The following is a 20,437-nucleotide window of genomic DNA, read 5'->3' as shown; positions in this document are numbered from 1 at the left end:
CATTTCATTTATTTATTTCACAGGGAATGTCATGTGTGAAGCAACCCAGCATAATGTCCCCTACACCGACTGTACAAGTTAAGGTGATTTTAAAATAGCTAAATGTACAAGAGATTAACAATGAATGTCGTACATTTTTTACAAAAACTACTTTATAATGTAACACGAGTCAGTCAGATTTTACTGGCCTTGGCTATAGCACCATGCTGGGCCCACATGAGTGCCAGCCACTCCTCCATAGTTTGGCCACCAGAGATAGCGGCACAGAATCTCACAGAACCATACATACTGTGTCCAAACTCAGAAGTTTTAGGCTTGCCACATTTAGAGCACTTATAGCCTTCGTATGGCTTGTGCGCTCTGACTTTAATGCCAGACTCCAGCTTCTTCCTCCTCATTCATTTGGTGGTCCTGGAGACCTTGGGTAGGTCTTGGAAGACTGGCGTTATAGGGAGGGAGGTAGAAGACAGACTGGGTGGAGGTGACAGTGGCTGACTAGTGGCCAGGAGGACCACGTGCTGGTATCCACTAACCCCATCAGGTCCTATGTTCTCCTGGAAATAGAAGCGTCATGGGGACAGGTTGGATTAATAGTCACATTAATAGTTACGAATGGAAAGAAACTTGAGTGATCTGTTTAGGACGTGGATAGGCACTTACATCATCTTCCGGGACCTGACTGGCAGCTGGTGCAGTGTCATCAGGGGGTGTGACGACAGGTACCTGGGATGGGTTGAGTGGGCGGTGGAGGGGCCTTCCTGAGTGGAGAGACTAGTGGGAGACGGTCATCGAGGTCGGGCAAGGACATGGTGGGGTCATCCTCCTCTCCCTCAAATAGAGTAGGTGTCCCGTCTGGGTCCTTACCGAGGTTGGACTCCAACCTCTGGTCACCATGGGTCTGGGAGAAGAGATACTCGACCCCAATGAGTTCCCCTTAGAGAGAAAAGAAAAAACAAGAGTTGTACATAAACAGAACTGCACATGTTTTAGTGTGTGTGTATAATTTAGAAATACATACCAGTGTACTTTGCAGGCCTTGTGTGATCCTTCACAAGACTGCAGCCCAGGAGCTTCTGGCTCAGCTCAATGATGGCGTGCTGGGCTACACCATCATAGCAGTGCAGGGTCTGCTTCTGCGCGCGCCCCCCTCTGCTTCAGCACGGTCCTCATTCCACCCAACCAACCCTTCAAGGAGGCAGGCCTGAAAGTGCTCGGCACCCGCACTTGTTCCTATAGATGATGACAACACGAAGAAGAAATAATAACTCGTGTCTCGTGTGCTTTTGTATTTTTGTATTTTTTTGTATATATATTTAAATTTTATTTTCGATCTCTTTTCGATTTTTTATTTGATTATACCTTCCGGTAACCTGCCTCACCCAATGTGATACGGTATCGCTATTATTTTTAACTTTAGAATTACATTCAAGAACCTCCAGAAGCTAACCAGATGTGTCAAATCGGAGGGCATGTTGTCCGGTCCTCTGGCAGTCTCTATGGGGGTGCCACAGGGTTCAATTCTTGGGCCGACTTTTCTCTGTATATATCAATGATGTTGCTCTTGCTGCGGGCGATTCCCTAATCCACCTCTACGCAGACGACACCATTCTGTATACTTCTGGCCCTTCCTTGGACACTGTGCTATCTAACCTCCAAACGAGCTTCAATGCCATACAACACTCCTTCCGTGGCCTCCAACTGCTCTTAAACGCTAGCAAAACCAAATGCATGCTTTTCAACCGTTTGCTGCCTGCACCAGCACGCCCGACTTGCATCACCACCCTGGATGGTTCTAACCTAGAATATGTGGACATCTATAAGTACCTAGGTGTCTGGCTAGACTGTAAACTCTCCTTCCAGACTTATATCAAACATCTCCAATCTAAAATCAAATCTAGAGTCGGCTTTCTATTCCGCAACAAAGCCTCCTTCACTCACGCCGCCAAACTTACCCTAGTAAAACTGACTATCCTACCGATCCTTGACTTCGGCGTTGTCATCTACAAAATGGCTTCCAATACTCTACTCAGCAAACTGGATGCAGTTTATCACAGTGCCATCCGTTTTGTTACTAAAGCACCTTATACCACCTACCACTGCGACTTGTATGCTCTAGTCGCCTGGCCCTCGCTACATATTCGTCGCCAGACCCACTGGCTCCAGGTCATCTACAAGTCCATGCTAGGTAAAGCTCCGCCTTATCTCAGTTCACTGGTCACGATGGCAACACCCACCCGTAGCACGCGCCCCAGCAGGTGTATCTCACTGATCATCCCTAAAGCCAACACCTCATTTGGCCGCCTTTCCTTCCAGTTCTCTGCTGCCTGTGACTGGAACGAATTGCAAAAATCGCTGCAGCTGTACGTAGTCCATCGGTTAATAGCCCACCCAATTTACCTACCTCATCCCCATACTGTTTTTATTTATTTACTTTTCTGCTCTTTTGCACACCAATATCTCTACCTGCACATCTAGATCATCTAACACTCCAGTGTTAATCTGCAAAATTGTAATTATTCACCTACCTCCTCATGCCTTTTGCACACATTGTATATAGACTCCCCTTTTTTTATACTGTGTTATTGACTTGTTAATTGTTTAGTCCATGAACTTGTTACACTGCTATGTTTATCTTGGCCAGGTCCATTGTAAATGAGAACTTGTTCTCAACTAGCCTACCTGGTTAAATAAAGTTACCTGGTTAAATAAAGGTGTTCTCAACTAGTCTGGTTAAATAAAGGTGTTCTCACTAGCCTACCTGGTTAAATAAAGGTCTTGGCTCAACTAGCCTACCTGTTAAATAAAGGTGTTCTCAACTAGTTAAATAAAGGTGTTCTCAACTAGCCTGGTTAAATAAAGGTGTTCTCAACTTACCTGGTTAAATAAAGGTGTTCTCAACTAGCCTACCTGGTTAAATAAAGGTGTTCTCAACTAGCCTACCTGGTTAAATAAAGGTGTTCTCAACTAGCCTACCTGGTTAAATAAAGGTGTTCTCAACTAGCCTACCTGGTTAAATAAAGGTGTTCTCAACTAGCCTACCTGGTTAAATAAAGGTGTTCTCAACTAGCCTACCTGGTTAAATAAAGGTGTTCTCAACTAGCCTACCTGGTTAAATAAAGGTGTTCTCAACTAGCCTACCTGGTTAAATAAAGGTGTTCTCAACTAGCCTACCTGGTTAAATAAAGGTGTTCAACTAGCCTACCTGGTTAAATAAAGGTGTTCTCAACTAGCCTACCTGGTTAAATAAAGCCTACCTGGTGTTCTCAACTAGCCTACCTGGTTAAATAAAGGTGTTCTCAACTAGCCTACCTGGTTAAATAAAGGTGTTCTCAACTAGCCTACCTGGTTAAATAAAGGTGTTCTCAACTAGCCTACCTGGTTAAATAAAGGTGTTCTCAACTAGCCTACCTGGTTAAAAAAGGTAAAAAAATAAAAGTCAGCCAAACCAATGACATCCCCCTTCTCTCTCTTTCTCTGTCAAATAAAGGTGTTCACTTTCTCTCCCTATTTTTCCTCCTGGTTAAATAAAGGTGTTCTCCTCTCAGCCAAACCAATGACATTTCTCTCATCATTCTCCCCCTTTTTCTCACTCACTCCCCTTTTTCTTTCCCTCCCTTTGTCTCTCACTCTCCCTTTCTTTCTCTTTTTGTCTCCCCATTTTGTCTCCCTCTTTTCTCATTCTCCCTCTCCCCCTTCTGTCTCTTTCTCCCCCCACCACCAGTTTTAAAAACTCTTATTGAACCACACTGGCAATGTGTCAACATGAACGTTGAAACAGTCACCTTCCAACCACAGCCAGGCCACATGAATCTCTAGTCGCTCTCTTTACCATTTCCCTCTCTGCTGTTTCTCTCGTTCTAGTTCTCTCTCCTCTCTGTTACTACTCTTCTGTGTTGCTCTATTCTGCTTCTCTCGCTACTAAATGGGGAGTTGGTTATAAGTATCTTTGGCCGGGCCATGTTGTAGAGAGCGGGGGAAGGGTGGGGAACAAAGGCCAGGGGAAGAGCAACTAAAACCAGCAGGGGGGGAACAAAGACCAAAAACCAGCAGGGGGGTCCAAAAGCTTATTACACTACATTTGAGTCTAGAATCATTCCTTATAATCAATTAAATGTCTCTACATCTATAACTAAAGTCAAAATGTCACAAAACAGCAGTTTACAGTTGATCACTGATCACTTTCTTACCAAATAGCACATTTTCACGTAAGGTACACGATTTTAAAACCCCCATGTTAGGGTATTTTTGACGTAGGCTTCACAACATTTCCTGCTAAGTTTATGCATGAGGACCTTTAGTGAATGCAGCCCCAGAGCGTGTCGGGTTTCAGTGAGTGGGTGGGGTTTTGTGCGAGGGCTTTTGTTACGTCATTATGTTCTACCCTATCAACGTCCTAGACGGGACAGTGTACTCGCATATCACCCAGCATACGTTGCAACTCTGAGGCAGAGGTTAGAAGATTACAACACACCAGGTAGCCATTATTATCCCTAGCAGTTTCATGTCTATACAATATCCTGTGGGAACCTTCTATGGGTGGTTTTTGAGCCTCTGAAGGTCTGTTTGACCGCAACCAGGATCCGAAATGTCAGGAGGGTTGAGCTCTATATATGAGGGCCTCTCCTATGTCTGTATTGTGCTCGCTTCGGCAGCACATATACTAAAATTGGAACGATACAGAGAAGATTAGCATGGCCCCTGCGCAAGGATGACACGCAAATTCGTGAAGCGTTCCTTATTTTGACCCCTTTTACCCCTATATATAAGGGGGGACATCCATCTTCCTCCTAGTATTACCTATAAGAAAATGTTTTAAATCCCATTGGAAATTGTGCCATAATGGCAGTGACTTCATGTTAATTTGTTCCAATACCTCCATCTGGTGGCCACATAGTGCTATTGCATCCATTGGTGTCATCACTAACAGTGATAATTTCCCAAGATGGCGTAGCAGTGAAGACGTGTTTTGTTCGTGTCTCGAATGTGATACGGTATCACTTTTTTTATTTTATTTTAGAACACATTCAAGAACCTCCAGAAGCTAACCAGATTTGTGTCAAATCGGAGGGCATGTTGTCGAGTCCTCTGGCAGTCTCTAATGGGGGTGCCACAGGGTTCAATTCTTGGGCCGACTCTTTTCTCTGTATTTATCAATGATGTTGCTCTTGCTGGTGGTAGTAGTAGTAGTAGTAGTAGTAGTAATGATGATGGTGGTGGTAGTAGTAGTAGTAGTAGTGGTAATGATGGTAGTAGTAATGATGGTGGTGGTGGTGGTAGTAATGATGATGGAGGTAGTAGTAGTGGTAATGATGGTGGTAGTAGTAGGGTAATGATAGCAGTTTAGTGATGATGGTGGTATGAGTCGTAGTGGTGGTAGTAGTAGGGTAATGAGAGAGAGAGAGAGAGAGTGAGTACCTTTCTGCGTTGTGTTCTGGTGAGGTGTAGGTGGAAGACAAGTCTCGACACAATTCTGCTGGTTGTCTCTCTTTTAGTGACTGAAGGGATACAAATACAAGACAAAGGTTGGTGCTGCTGTCTGGACTCCCAAACACAACTATATTAGCCTCTCTTCATCACGCTCTGAGCTAACTCACGTCAACAACTAAAAATGCATTGTACAAGATGTACATGTTCATATTTTCAAAAGACTAATTTCATTGTATAAATGTTGTACAGAAATAATTAGCTAATAAATGCTAAATATTTCTTAGTGTACTATTGTACCTGAGGTAAACTAATGAGGCAACAACGCCATTTTGACATGTCCAGACAAGTAACAAAATTAAGAACGGCTAACTAATTAGCACATTAAACATTACATATCAAATCGTCACATTTCACAACATACCTGCATGGAATGGATACAAATACAAAGCCAAGCTTGATGCTGCCGTCTGGACTGCCATACACAACTATATCAGCCTGACAAAAGACTGCTGAATTCCTGTCTGAAAACTGTCTGCACCTGAGAGACCCGCAAAGGTAACGGTGGCTGGGCAAGCCTTGCAAAGTTGCAATCAAACATTTTCGCCATTCACACTAATATATATTCCTAAAAACTGTAGCGCAACACTAAATCAATGACGATATCATTTTCGTTTGTTTTTTTGGGACATTTGCTTACATGTGCATTGAAAAGAGCGGAGCGTAACATAACACATACCTCTCCTCATCAGGCTCTGAGCAAACCGAGGAGTAAAAGCATGACTCCCGTTGATGACCTCACAGCATTAACACCATGTAGAAAATAAATACAATACAATAGTTCACTCTTGAAAGTAGTGTAACAAATCTCAAAATAACCATAAAACAATAAATTATAATAAATATCAGGGATTTTCGGTGAAATACATCAAGTAAATATTTATTTATTTTAATTTCACCTTTATTTAACCAAGTAGTAGGCAAGTTGAGAACAAGTTCTCATTTGCAATTGCGACCTGGCCAAGATAAACGCATGTTATACCTGTAATGCATACGTAGCATTTGCTTCGGCACAGGTGTTGTTTTTTCTGGAGTTAAAATTATTTTTCTCTCAAGTAGTGAAATTAAATCATTTTAGAGTGTAATTATTACCAGTGGCCGCTAGAATGGGAGCAAAAATACTGACTAAATTCTATTGGAGTAAAACAGCATGACCAGCGTTTCAGCCTCCTATACTCAGATGTGGGTGAGCAGCGTTTCAGCCTCCTCGATGAGTCCACGGATGTACGTGTTTCTAAGTACCTGGGGGTTGTGATAAGGTACTTTAGTGACACCAAGCAGACAATTGTATCAACATTTCTGGGGCTTGTTGAGTTGGAGGGAGGAGATGCCAAATCTATAGCCCGTGCTGTTGTGGCTTTCCTCGAGAAGTGTTGTCTTAAAAAAGAGAAACTCCTGGGGTAGGGACTGACAATGCCTCTGTTATGACGGGGATTAACAATGGGGTCCATAAAGTGCTGAAGTAGGAGTATGGCCTCAAATATCTGTTTTTTTATTCGCTGTGTGTGCCACTCTCTGCTGCAGCTTGCTGTAAGTCATGCTTCCAATGACACCATCCCCCGTAGTGTGGAGTACTTGGTACGAGAGACTTATGACTGGGTATCAGTATCTCCAAAGCACAGGGAGGCCTTCAAGGCCATATATGAGGCCATCTACTGTGGGGAGAAACCTTTACAGCAAACCAAGGTGTGTGCCACACGTTGGCTCTCCATTGAACCATTGAACATTGGTTTCATGCATTTTGGACCAGTGGGAGGAGCTTAGGCTGCATTTCACAGTCACCAAGTCCAGTGAACACTGCTACATGGCTGAGGGTTTATGTACAGTGATCCTCAAAACATATTGTATCTGACTTTTTTAAAGTCAGTGCTGGGTGAGGTACAGTTGGCCATCAAGGCTTTTGAGGGAGAGCAAGTAGATCCTATTAAGCAACTTGACAGCTTGGTTAGCCTGATCAAGTCTGTGAGCAACAGGGTGCTGAATCCACTGACAAATGTTGATGTACTCAAAGAAAGGGCCAATAGATGGATACATCAGTCCCAAACCGTACCTTGGTTACCTTTTTGAGTCAAAGGCAGCTGAGCTTCACCTTGCGCCTGAGGATGAAAACAATGTCCGAAAGCGTTGTGTAGCCTTCACTATCTCCCTCACTAAGGAGTTGAGAGTGAGACTGCCAGACAATATCGATGCACTGCAGTACATGTCAGTTTTCAATGTGGAGGAAACTCTAAAGCACAATAAGAGCCCTGGAGAAATAGAAAAATAGCCAAGCTCCTTGGCTACTTCCCTGCTGTCATGCCCTGACCTTAGAGATCCTTTTTATGTCTCTAGTTTGGTTTGGTCAGGGTGGGCATTCTATATTTTGGTGTTCTATGTTTTCTATGTCTGTGTGTTTGGCCGGGTATGGTTCTCAATCAGAGGCAGCTGCTGTCTATCGTTGTCTCTGATTGAGAACCATACTTAGGTAGCCTTTTCACACCTGTGTTTTGTGGGTAGTTATTTTCTGCTTAGTGTGTTTCTGTACCAGACAGAACTGCTTAGTGTGTTTCTGTACCAGACAGAACTGCTTAGTGTGTTTCTGTACCAGACAGAACTGCTTAGTGTGTTTCTGTACCAGACAGAACTGCTTAGTGTGTTTCTGCACCAGACAGAACTGCTTAGTGTGTTTCTGTACCAGACAGAACTGTTTAGTGTGTTTCTGCACCAGACAGAACTGCTTAGTGTGTTTCTGCACCAGACAGAACTGCTTAGTGTGTTTCTGCACCAGACAGAACTGCTTAGTGTGTTTCTGCACCAGACAGAACTGCTTAGTGTGTTTCTGCACCAGACAGAACTGTTTAGTGTGTTTCTGTACCAGACAGAACTGCTTAGTGGGTTTCTGTACCAGACAGAACTGCTTAGTGTGTTTCTGCACCAGACAGAACTGCTTAGTGTGTTTCTGTACCAGACAGAACTGCTTAGTGTGTTTCTGCACCAGACAGAACTGTTTAGTGTGTTTCTGCACCAGACAGAACTGTTTAGTGTGTTTCTGTACCAGACAGAACTGCTTAGTGTGTTTCTGCACCAGACAGAACTGTTTAGTGTGTTTCTGCACCAGACAGAACTGTTTAGTGTGTTTCTGCACCAGACAGAACTGTTTAGTGTGTTTCTGCACCAGACAGAACTGCTTAGTGTGTTTCTGCACCAGACAGAACTGTTTAGTGTGTTTCTGCACCAGACAGAACTGCTTAGTGTGTTTCTGCACCAGACAGAACTGCTTAGTGTGTTTCTGCACCAGACATAACTGTTTCAGTTGTTTCTGCACCAGACAGAACTGCTTAGTGTGTTTCTGTACCAGACAGAACTGCTTAGTGTGTTTCTGCACCAGACAGAACTGTTTAGTGTGTTTCTGCACCAGACAGAACTGTTTAGTGTGTTTCTGTACCAGACAGAACTGCTTAGTGTGTTTCTGCACCAGACAGAACTGTTTAGTGTGTTTCTGCACCAGACAGAACTGCTTAGTGTGTTTCTGCACCAGACAGAACTGTTTAGTGTGTTTCTGCACCAGACAGAACTGCTTAGTGTGTTTCTGCACCAGACAGAACTGTTTCAGTTGTTTCTGCACCAGACAGAACTGCTTAGTGTGTTTCTGCACCAGACAGAACTGCTTAGTGTGTTTCTGCACCAGACAGAACTGTTTAGTGTGTTTCTGCACCAGACAGAACTGTTTAGTGTGTTTCTGCACCAGACAGAACTGTTTCAGTTGTTTCTGCACCAGACAGAACTGTTTAGTGTGTTTCTGCACCAGACAGAACTGTTTCAGTTGTTTCTGCACCAGACAGAACTGTTTAGTGTGTTTCTGCACCAGACAGAACTGTTTCAGTTGTTTCTGCACCAGACAGAACTGTTTAGTGTGTTTCTGCACCAGACAGAACTGTTTCAGTTGTTTCTGCACCAGACAGAACTGTTTAGTGTGTTTCTGCACCAGACAGAACTGTTTAGTGTGTTTCTGCACCAGACAGAACTGCTTAGTGTGTTTCTGCACCAGACAGAACTGCTTAGTGTGTTTCTGCACCAGACAGAACTGCTTAGTGTGTTTCTGCACCAGACAGAACTGTTTAGTGTGTTTCTGCACCAGACAGAACTGTTTAGTGTGTTTCTGCACCAGACAGAACTGTTTAGTGTGTTTCTGCACCAGACAGAACTGCTTAGTGTGTTTCTGCACCAGACAGAACTGCTTAGTGTGTTTCTGCACCAGACAGAACTGCTTAGTGTGTTTCTGCACCAGACAGAACTGCTTAGTGTGTTTCTGCACCAGACAGAACTGTTTAGTGTGTTTCTGCACCAGACAGAACTGTTTAGTGTGTTTCTGCACCAGACAGAACTGTTTAGTGTGTTTCTGCACCAGACAGAACTGTTTAGTTTGTTTCTGCACCAGACAGAACTGCTTAGTGTGTTTCTGCACCAGACAGAACTGCTTAGTGTGTTTCTGCACCAGACAGAACTGTTTAGTGTGTTTCTGCACCAGATAGAACTGCTTAGTGTGTTTCTGCACCAGACAGAACTGCTTAGTGTGTTTCTGCACCAGACAGAACTGTTTAGTGTGTTTCTGCACCAGACAGAACTGTTTAGTGTGTTTCTGCACCAGACAGAACTGCTTAGTGTGTTTCTGCACCAGACAGAACTGCTTAGTGTGTTTCTGCACCAGACAGAACTGCTTAGTGTGTTTCTGTACCAGACAGAACTGCTTAGTGTGTTTCTGCACCAGACAGAACTGTTTAGTGTGTTTCTGCACCAGACAGAACTGCTTAGTGTGTTTCTGCACCAGACAGAACTGCTTAGTGTGTTTCTGCACCAGACAGAACTGCTTAGTGTGTTTCTGCACCAGACAGAACTGCTTAGTGTGTTTCTGCACCAGACAGAACTGCTTAGTGTGTTTCTGCACCAGACAGAACTGCTTAGTGTGTTTCTGCACCAGACAGAACTGTTTAGTGTGTTTCTGCACCAGACAGAACTGTTTAGTGTGTTTCTGCACCAGACAGAACTGCTTAGTGTGTTTCTGTACCAGACAGAACTGTTTAGTGTGTTTCTGCACCAGACAGAACTGCTTAGTGTGTTTCTGTACCAGACAGAACTGTTTCAGACAGAACTGCTTAGTGTGTTTCTGCACCAGACAGAACTGCTTAGTGTGTTTCTGCACCAGACAGACCTGCTTAGTGTGTTTCTGCACCAGACAGAACTGTTTAGTGTGTTTCTGTACCAGACAGAACTGCTTAGTGTGTTTCTGCACCAGACAGAACTGCTTAGTGTGTTTCTGCACCAGACAGAACTGTTTAGTGTGTTTCTGCACCAGACAGAACTGTTTAGTGTGTTTCTGCACCAGACAGAACTGTTTAGTGTGTTTCTGCACCAGACAGAACTGTTTAGTGTGTTTCTGCACCAGACAGAACTGCAGTGTGTTTCTGCACAGAACTGTTTAGACAGACAGAACTGCTTAGTGTGTTTCTGCACCAGACAGAACTGTTTAGTGTGTTTCTGTACCAGACAGACAGAACTGACCAGACAGAACTGTTTAGTGTGTTTCTGCACCAGACAGAACTGTTTACCAGACAGAACTGCTTAGTGTGTTTCTGTACCAGACAGAACTGCTTAGTGTGTTTCTGCACCAGACAGAACTGCTTAGTGTGTTTCTGCACCAGACAGAACTGCTTAGTGTGTTTCTGCACCAGACAGAACTGCTTAGTGTGTTTCTGCACCAGACAGAACTGCTTAGTGTGTTTCTGTACCAGACAGAACTGCTTAGTGTGTTTCTGCACCAGACAGAACTGCTTAGTGTGTTTCTGTACCAGACAGAACTGCTTAGTGTGTTTCTGCACCAGACAGAACTGCTTAGTGTGTTTCTGTACCAGACAGAACTGCTTAGTGTGTTTCTGCACCAGACAGAACTGCTTCAGTTGTTTCGCGTTGTTATTTTTTGTTCTGGTGTTCAGTTGTATTAAAAATCATGAACACGTACCACGCTGCACCTTGGTCCTCTTCTTCAAACAGCCGTTACACCTTGCAGAGATAGACAAGATTGTCCAGCAATGGCGTGCCATCCATCTTAGTAAATGGAATGAGACAAAAAAAACACACTGGGCTTCTGGAGTGGGATTTGGACGTTCAGGGATGCAGCTGATATCAACCCGTTTCAAGAACTTGCCATGGCTGCTGTGTCTGTGATGTCATTGCCACAGTCGAATGCTGAAGTCGAGAGAGTATTCAGCCAGATGAGGGTGGTAAAAAGAAAACTTAGAAATCGGATGTCCTTGCAGACCCTTAACTCCATCCTGTACATTCGATATGGACTGAAGCTGTCTGTGAGGCTTGCTATGAGCACCAGCTCCCTGATAATGTTTTGCAGCTTTTTGGCTCATCAGCTGCTTACTCATTTAAGTAGTTGCTGAACCTGCCATAGAGAGCCTTGACTAAAATGACGATGACCCACTCTTTCTGTGAGCCAGCACAGCCTGTGTGTGTGTGGAGGGGGTCAGCGTAGTGTCCAGAGCATGGAGGCGCTACCAGGAGACAGGCCAGTACATCAGGAGATGTGGAGGAGGCCGTAGGAGGGCAACAACCCAGCATCAGGACCGCTACCTCCGCCTTTATGCAAGGAGGAGCACTGCCAAAGCCCTGCAAAATGACCTCCAGCAGGCCACAAATGTGCATGTGTCTGCTCAAATGGTCAGAAACAGACTCCATGAGGGTGGTATGAGGGCCCAACGTCCACAGGTGGGGGTTGTGCTTATAGCCCAACACCGTGCAGGACGTTTGGCATTTGCCAGAGAACACCAAGATTGGTGCTCTTCACAGATGAAAGCAGGTTCACACTGAACACATGTGACTGACGTGACAGTCTGGAGACGCCGTGGAGAACGTTCTGCTGCCTGCAACATCCTCCAACATTACCGGTTTTGCGGTGGGTCAGTCATGGTATGGGGTGGCATTTCTTTGGGGGCCCTTCATGTGCTCGCCAGAGGTAGCCTGACTGCCATTGGGTACCGAGATGAGATCCTCAGACCCCTTGTGAGACCATATGCTGGTGCGGTTGGCCCTGGGTTCCTCCTAATGCAAGACAATGCTAGACCTCATGTGGTTGGAGTGTGTCAGCAGTTCCTGCAAGAGGAAGGCATTGATGCTATGGACTGGCCTGTTCCCCAGACCTGAATCCAATTGAGCACATCTGAGACATCATGTCTCGCTCCATCCACCAACGCCACGTTGCACCACAGACTGTCCAGGAGTTGGCGGATGCTTTAGTCCAGGTCTGGGAGGAGATCCCTCAGGAGACCATCCGCCACCATGCCCAGGTGTTGTAGGGAGGTCATACAGGCACGTGGAGGCCACACACACTACTGAGCCAGTAGCTAACCATGGTTCTGAAAGACAAACCAACGTGCACGGCGCCACATAGGACCGATCACAGGCACGACTTGGATGGACAATGTATTTAACTTATAGGCCCAATGTTGTTGACTGATTGTGCTCTATTTTAATCCATTAGGCATTTCTGAAGACCATCCATTTCTAAAAATCTTTGAGAACACATGCAATTGTCATAGCAACATATTATAATTACAATACTGCAGGCTAGTGTTTTCGAGAAATCAGAATTAAAATCAAATACATTTTTATTGGTCACATACACATGATTAGCAGATGTTTTGGGGGCGGTGTAGCCTAGTGGTTAGAGCGTTGGACTAGTAGCCTAGTGGTTAGAGCGTTGGACTAGTTAACCGAAAGGTTGTTAAATCGAACCCCTGAACTGACAAGGAAAAAATCTGTAGTTCTGCCCCTGAGGAAGTTAACCCACTGTTCCTAGGCCATCATTGAAAATAAGAATTTAGCCTAGTGGGAGGAAGTGCAGCTGCCAACACCAGACTCCGAATGGAGACATTAGCTAAGTAACATAGATAATTAAGATGTCTTCTCTGCAGAATATGCTTATATTATTGACCTGTTGAAACTCTTGTTATTAGAATGTCTCCTTTTGGAGTCTGGTGTTGGCAGCTGCACTTCCTCCCTCATATGGGCCTCAAGTCATCTGGGGTCCAGAGAGGGAAGAAGTCAGGCTTGTCTGTCACATGTCCCTGATGCTATGCAGAATATCAGAACGGGAATATGGCAAAGGAGGCCAGAGGGAAACATTGTTTCCATATGTGAATGTGTCTTTACCCATTGCAACCCATGTGAAGGGATGGCGTGAGTAATGGCAACCAATCACTTGTCTCCACAATGTCTGTGCATCAGTCACCCCCTCCTAGCAAGGTGGAAACTAAGTAACAACAAGTGTCTGTGCATCAGTCACCCCTCCTAGCAAGGTGGAAACTAAGTAACAACAAGTGTCTGTGCATCAGTCACCCCTCCTAGCAAGGTGGAAACTAAGTAACAACAAGTGTCTGTGCATCAGTCACCCCTCCTAGCAAGGTGGAAACTAAGTAACAACAAGTGTCTGTGCATCAGTCACCCCTCCTAGTAAGGTGGAACTAAGTAACAACAAGTGTCTGTGCATCAGTCACCCCTCCTAGCAAGGTGGAACTAAGTAACAACAAGTGTCTGTGCATCAGTCACCCCTCCTAGCAAGGTGGAACTAAGTAAAAACAAGTGTCTGTGCATCAGTCACCCCTCCTAGCAAGGTGGAACTAAGTAAAAACAAGTGTCTGTGCATCAGTCACCCCTCCTAGCAAGGTGGAAACTAAGTAACAACAAGTGTCTGTGCATCAGTCACCCCTCCTAGCAAGGTGGAAACTAAGTAACAACAAGTGTCTGTGCATCAGTCACCCCTCCTAGCAAGGTGGAAACTAAGTAACAACAAGTGTCTGTGCATCAGTCACCCCTCCTAGCAAGGTGGAACTAAGTAACAACAATGTCTGTGCATCAGTCACCCCTCCTAGCAAGGTGGAAACTAAGTAACAACAAGTGTCTGTGCATCAGTCACCCCTCCTAGCAAGGTGGAACTAAGTAACAACAATGTCTGTGCATCAGTCACCCCCTCCTAGCAAGGTGGAACTAAGTAACAACAAGTGTCTGTGCATCAGTCACCCCTCCTAGCAAGGTGGAACTAAGTAAAAACAAGTGTCTGTGCATCAGTCACCCCTCCTAGCAAGGTGGAACTAAGTAACAACAATGTCTGTGCATCAGTCACCCCCTCCTAGCAAGGTGGAACTAAGTAACAACAAGTGTCTGTGCATCAGTCACCCCCTCCTAGCAAGGTGGAACTAAGTAAAAACAAGTGTCTGTGCATCAGTCACCCCCTCCTAGCAAGGTGGAGTTAGTGTCTGGAACAAGTGTCTGTGCATCAGTCACCCCCTCCTAGCAAGGTGGAACTAAGTAACAACAATGTCTGTGCATCAGTCACCCCCTCCTAGCAAGGTGGAACTAAGTAACAACAATGTCTGTGCATCAGTCACCCCCTCCTAGCAAGGTGGAACTAAGTAACAACAATGTCTGTGCATCAGTCACCCCCTCCTAGCAAGGTGGAACTAAGTAACAACAAGTGTCTGTGCATCAGTCACCCCCTCCTAGCAAGGTGGAACTAAGTAACAACAAGTGTCTGTGTCTGGAACAGGATGTGTGGGGTTAGTGTCTGGAACAGGACGTGTGGGGTTAGTGTCTGGAACAGGACGTGTGGGGTTAGTGTCTGGAACAGGACGTGTGGGGTTAGTGTCTGGAACAGGACGTGTGGGGTTAGTGTCTGGAACAGGACGTGTGGGGTTAGTGTCTGGAACAGGATCTGTGGGGTTAGTGTCTGGAACAGGATCTGTGGGGTTAGTGTCTGGAACAGGACGTGTGGGGTTAGTGTCTGGAACAGGACGTGTGGGGTTAGTGTCTGGAACAGGACGTGTGGGGTTAGTGTCTGGAACAGGACGTGTGGGGTTAGTGTCTGGAACAGGACGTGTGGGGTTAGTGTCTGGAACAGGACGTGTGGGGTTAGTGTCTGGAACAGGACGTGTGGGGTTAGTGTCTGGAACAGGATCTGTGGGGTTAGTGTCTGGAACAGGACGTGTGGGGTTAGTGTCTGGAACAGGACGTGTGGGGTTAGTGTCTGGAACAGGACGTGTGGGGTTAATGTCTGGAACAGGACGTGTGGGGTTAGTGTCTGGAACAGGATGTGTGGGGTTAGTGTCTGGAACAGGATGTGTGGGGTTAGTGTCTGGAACAGGATGTGTGGGGTTAGTGTCTGGAACAGGATGTGTGGGGTTAGTGTCTGGAACAGGACGGGGTTAGTGTCTGGAACAGGATGTGTTAGTGTCTGGAACAGGACGTGTGGGGTTAGTGTCTGGAACAGGATGTGTGGGGTTAGTGTCTGGAACAGGACGTGTGGGGTTAGTGTCTGGAACAGGACGTGTGGGGTTAGTGTCTGGAACAGGACGTGTGGGGTTAGTGTCTGGAACAGGATGTGTGGGGTTAGTGTCTGGAACAGGACGTGTGGGGTTAGTGTCTGGAACAGGACGTGTGGGGTTAGTGTCTGGAACAGGATGTGTGGGGTTAGTGTCTGGAACAGGACGTGTGGGGTTAGTGTCTGGAACAGGATGTGTGGGGTTAGTGTCTGGAACAGGATGTGTGGGGTTAGTGTCTGGAACAGGACGTGTGGGGTTAGTGTCTGGAACAGGACGTGTGGGGTTAGTGTCTGGAACAGGACGTGTGGGGTTAGTGTCTGGAACAGGACGCGTGGGGTTAGTGTCTGGAACAGGACGCGTGGGGTTAGTGTCTGGAACAGGACGCGTGGGGTTAGTGTCTGGAACAGGACGTGTGGGGTTAGTGTCTGGAACAGGACGTGTGGGGTTAGTGTCTGGAACAGGACGCGTGGGGTTAGTGTCTGGAACAGGACATGTGGGGTTAGTGTCTGGAACAGGATGTGTGGGGTTAGTGTCTGGAACCATTGTATGCATCTCTGAGGGCCCACCTATCCTGACCTATCCGGAGAGAGTATATAACTCAGAGGCTCACGCCACTCAGTGAGCACTCACTGCATTCATGTGTGTTTGGTGTGACATGCTCCCTTACTAATAAATTGTGAATAAAGGCACGATTGGTGATTGACCTTCTCTCTCCTCGTTATTGATTAGAATTTCCACAACACTCGTCACTCTTTTTGTCAATACTATTATATTTGTCATAACGCCGTTTTGGGTGAGTATCTTAGTAAAATATTTAATTTAGAGAGAAATTAGTGATGTAGCTCATAATTTCCCCCACAAATGGACGTCAGATTGACGTGATTTGACAGCTACGATATTTTCTTTAATCTACTCTCTCCTCATCGGTTCGCTCTGCGTTCTATTAGCCAGTCGGATTTTTATTGCGGAAGCGATTACTTTTCTCTCGCAGTTGGCAGGCAGGCATTATTCGCTTAAAACAAATACTTTCCCAAACATGTATACAACACAAAACATCGTCAACTCAATAACATCGACTTGAGATGCGAAAACAATTGATTGACTTCATTACAAGAAGACTGTGAAGACTGTTTACACGGGCGTGTGTGACGCGTCTCTTCCTACATTCATCGTGTTGACGATCGAGAATTGCTTTCATATTCGCTAACTACGGGGTTTTGACACTTTGCCCGCTAGTCAGGTAATGTTGCATTTCTTGCCTTATTATTCATATATATTGATTGTTGCAAATATTACATGTTAATGTTATGTCAATCACTAGCTGGTTAGTTTAAGTTACAATTTCGCAGATTGTAGGTGGCTCCATGCGATTTGGATGACAGCTGTTGTTGTGTAACGTTAGAAAACACTAGCTATGTGTGACAACAATGTATTTTCATCAACATGTGACACAGAACCCATATTTAACAACGCAGTGTTGTGGCCTGTTGCAGTCATATTGTTTCATGACCCACCCATTTCATGTCAGCCGAACACAAGTCTGCAGTCACGTTTCTCAGTAGCATTAGAAGATTCATGATTAAATCGTCATTAAATCAGGTCTGGTAGATTTACTTTGATCGTCCAGGCTCGTGATCGCACCCTTCCTCTTTCCACTGATAGCTAGCTAGTGAGTGAGTGTTTGCACAGCGTAACATATTCAGGAAATGCTAGCAAGAGCAACAGACGGACATGAAAATAAAATCTTAACATCTTGTCGTGTCCCTCTGTGTTTCTCTCTCTGTCTTTTTTATTTTATTTGACCTTTATTTAGCCCGGGAGGCCAGTTGAGAACACGTTCTCATTTACAACTGCGATCTGGCCAAGGATAAAGCAAAGCTGTGTGACACAAACAACAACACAGAGTTACACATGGAAACATAGTCAATAATACAGTAGAAAACAAAAGTCTATGTACAGTGGGTGCAAATGAGGTGAGATAAGGGAGGTAAGGCAATAAATAGGCCATGGTGGCGAAGTAATTACAATACAGCAATTAGACACTGGAGGGATAGATGTGCAGAATATGAATGTGCAAGTAGAGATACTGGGGTGCAAAGGAGCAAGATAAATAATGTCTGTCTGTGTCTCTGCCTGTCTGCCTGTCTGTCTGTCGGTCTCACTCCCTTTCTCCCCCCCTCTGTTTATGTCCTCTTCCCCCCTCTAGTTGGGATGAAGCCTGGAGTAGGGGCATGTCAGGACCCCTGTCAGGGTGGTCTGGGGGTGGGTGACAGGGGGGACGACACCCTGGTGTCTCTACCCCCTAAAGACACCCCTGGCTCACCCGCGGGGTCACCCTCAGAGTTGGGAAGCCCTGGCCCCCGCCAGGTCGCGACCTTTGACCTGCTCAAGATGGTGGTGTCTTACAAGAGGATGGCCCTGTTTCTGGAGCCGCTCACTGACACGTTGGAGCTGGCCCGCTACCTACTGGGGTGAGAGGATACATTTACACACTGATCCAAGATCCGTTTTTAGTTTCTCCAATGGTGATAACGGATAGGACTTGGGAGAGTAGACTGATTCACTCTACCTACTGGGCTAATGTAGGGAGGGTAGACTGAGCCTAGATCTGGGCCGTGGAGCTGGCATGCTACCTACTGGGCTAATGTAGGGAGGGTAGACTGATCCTAGATCTGGGCTGTGGAGCTGGCACTCTACCTACTGGGCTAATGAAGGGAGGGTAGACTGATCCTAGATCTGGGCTGTGGAGCTGGCACTCTACCTACTGGGCTAATGAAGGGAGGGTAGACTGATCCTAGATCTGGGCTGTGGAGCTGGCACTCTACCTACTGGGCTAATGTAGGGAGGGTAGACTGATCCTAGATCTGGGCTGTGGAGCTGGCACTCTACCTACTGGGCTAATGAAGGGAGGGTAGACTGATCCTAGATCTGGGCTGTGGAGCTGGCACTCTACCTACTGGGCTAATGTAGGGAGGGTAGACTGATCCTAGATCTGGGCTGTGGAGCTGGCACTCTACCTACTGGGCTAATGTAGGGAGGGTAGACTGATCCTAGATCTGGGCTGTGGAGCTGGCACTCTACCTACTGGGCTAATGAAGGGAGGGTAGACTGATCCTAGATCTGGGCTGTGGAGCTGGCACTCTACCTACTGGGCTAATGTAGGGAGGGTAGACTGATCCTAGATCTGGGCTGTGGAGCTGGCACTCTACCTACTGGGCTAATGAAGGGAGGGTAGACTGATCCTAGATCTGGGCTGTGGAGCTGGCACTCTACCTACTGGGCTAATGAAGGGAGGGTAGACTGATCCTAGATCTGGGCTGTGGAGCTGGCACTCTACCTACTGGGCTAGCTGATCCTAGATCACTGTGGAGCTGGCACCTACCTGGGCTAATGTAGGGAGGGTAGACTGATCCTAGATCTGGGCTGTGGAGCTGGCACTCTACCTACTGGGCTAATGAAGGGAGGGACTGATCCTAGATCTGGGCTGTGGAGCTGGCACTCTAGGGCTATGAAGGGAGGGTAGACTGATCCTAGATCTGGGCTGTGGAGCTGGCACTCTACCTACTGGGCTAATGAAGGGAGGGTAGACTGATCCTAGATCTGGGCTGTGGAGCTGGCACTCTACCTACTGGGCTAATGAAGGGAGGGCTGTGGAGCTGGCACACTGAGCTGGCACTCTACCTACTGGGCTAATGAAGGGTGGGTAGACTGATCCTAGATCTGGGCTGTGGAGCTGGCACTCTACCTACTGGGCTAATGAAGGGAGACTGATCCTAGATCTGGGCTGTGGAGCTGGCACTGATCCCTAGATCTGGGCTGTGGAGCTGGCACTCTACCTACTGGGCTAATGAAGGGAGGGTAGACTGATCCTAGATCTGGGCTGTGGAGCTGGCACTCTACCTACTGGGCTAATGAAGGGAGGGTAGACTGATCCTAGATCTGGGCTGTGGAGCTGGCACTCTACCTACTGGGCTAATGAAGGGAGGGTAGACTGATCCTAGATCTGGGCTGTGGAGCTGGCACTCTACCTACTGGGCTAATGAAGGAGGGTAGACTGATCCTAGATCTGGGCTGTGGAGCTGGCACTCCCTACTGATCTGGATCTGCTGTGGAGCTGGCACTCTACCTACTGGGCTAATGAAGGGAGGGTAGACTGATCCTAGATCTGGGCTGTGGAGCTGGCACTCTACCTACTGGGCTAATGAAGGGTGGGTAGACTGATCCTAGATCTGGGCTGTGGAGCTGGCACTCTACCTACTGGGCTAATGAAGGGAGGGTAGACTGATCCTAGATCTGGGCCGTGGAGCTCTAATGAGCGTAGTTGTAGATACATGCCATCTTATTTGGTTTACTGTATAGTCATGAGTCAGTGTGTGATTTGTACAGCCTGCTACCTACTGGGGTGAGTCAGTGTTTACCATAGACACTGATCGGAGGTCAGTTTTTAGTTCCTCCACCCTAATGGTTGAGGATAGGACTTGAGGACACTAAACTGATCCTAGGTCCGTATGAATGTGTGGTGTATTGCAGGTGGAGGATGCCTCTGTGCTCACTACTGGTCTGTGTACTGCTCAACATCCTCTTCCTCACTCTGA

General features: G+C 46.3%; 1 protein-coding gene, 2 long non-coding RNA genes and 1 other non-coding gene across 11 annotated transcripts in view; 2 read left to right on the top strand and 2 right to left on the bottom strand.

The window, feature by feature from the left end:
• Positions 1–3: 3 nt before the first annotated feature.
• On the bottom strand, positions 4–6,313 carry LOC118381198 (uncharacterized). Of its 3 annotated transcripts, XR_008145423.1 has the most exons (6): positions 6,164–6,306; positions 5,849–5,922; positions 5,416–5,495; positions 1,019–1,230; positions 661–933; positions 4–554 (listed from the first exon to the last, which is right to left on the bottom strand). It is a non-coding gene; the product is annotated as an uncharacterized LOC118381198 (long non-coding RNA). The 3 variants fall into 3 exon arrangements; XR_008145422.1 differs by lacking the exon at positions 5,849–5,922 and having other exon boundaries at positions 6,164–6,313; XR_008145421.1 differs by lacking the exon at positions 6,164–6,306 and having other exon boundaries at positions 5,849–6,157.
• LOC127932713 (U6 spliceosomal RNA) lies at positions 4,637–4,743 on the top strand. The gene has a single exon (XR_008146398.1). It is a non-coding gene; the product is annotated as a U6 spliceosomal RNA (small nuclear RNA).
• Positions 6,314–16,762: 10,449 nt separating the features above from the next.
• zfyve27 (zinc finger, FYVE domain containing 27) overlaps positions 16,763–20,437 on the top strand; it is a 16,314-nt gene continuing 12,639 nt past the window's right edge. Inside the window, exons 1-3 of the mRNA XM_052526106.1 lie at positions 16,763–17,082; positions 18,049–18,313; positions 20,373–20,437. The exon at positions 20,373–20,437 is cut by the window's right edge and continues 6 nt beyond it. Coding sequence (XP_052382066.1) covers positions 18,054–18,313; positions 20,373–20,437 — 325 coding nt within the window. The 5' untranslated portion in view covers positions 16,763–17,082; positions 18,049–18,053. The remainder of the gene's footprint in view (positions 17,083–18,048; positions 18,314–20,372) is intronic.
• LOC127932459 (uncharacterized) lies at positions 18,499–20,357 on the bottom strand. Of its 6 annotated transcripts, XR_008145418.1 has the most exons (5): positions 19,679–19,865; positions 19,404–19,467; positions 19,052–19,179; positions 18,732–18,987; positions 18,499–18,667 (listed from the first exon to the last, which is right to left on the bottom strand). It is a non-coding gene; the product is annotated as an uncharacterized LOC127932459 (long non-coding RNA). The 6 variants fall into 6 exon arrangements; XR_008145417.1 differs by having other exon boundaries at positions 18,499–18,795; positions 18,924–19,179; XR_008145419.1 differs by having other exon boundaries at positions 18,499–18,987.

The sequence above is a fragment of the Oncorhynchus keta genome, chromosome 10 (genome assembly GCF_023373465.1).
Source record: "Oncorhynchus keta strain PuntledgeMale-10-30-2019 chromosome 10, Oket_V2, whole genome shotgun sequence".
Classification (NCBI taxonomy): domain Eukaryota; kingdom Metazoa; phylum Chordata; class Actinopteri; order Salmoniformes; family Salmonidae; genus Oncorhynchus; species Oncorhynchus keta.
This window is presented reverse-complemented; position numbering and strand designations above follow the sequence as displayed.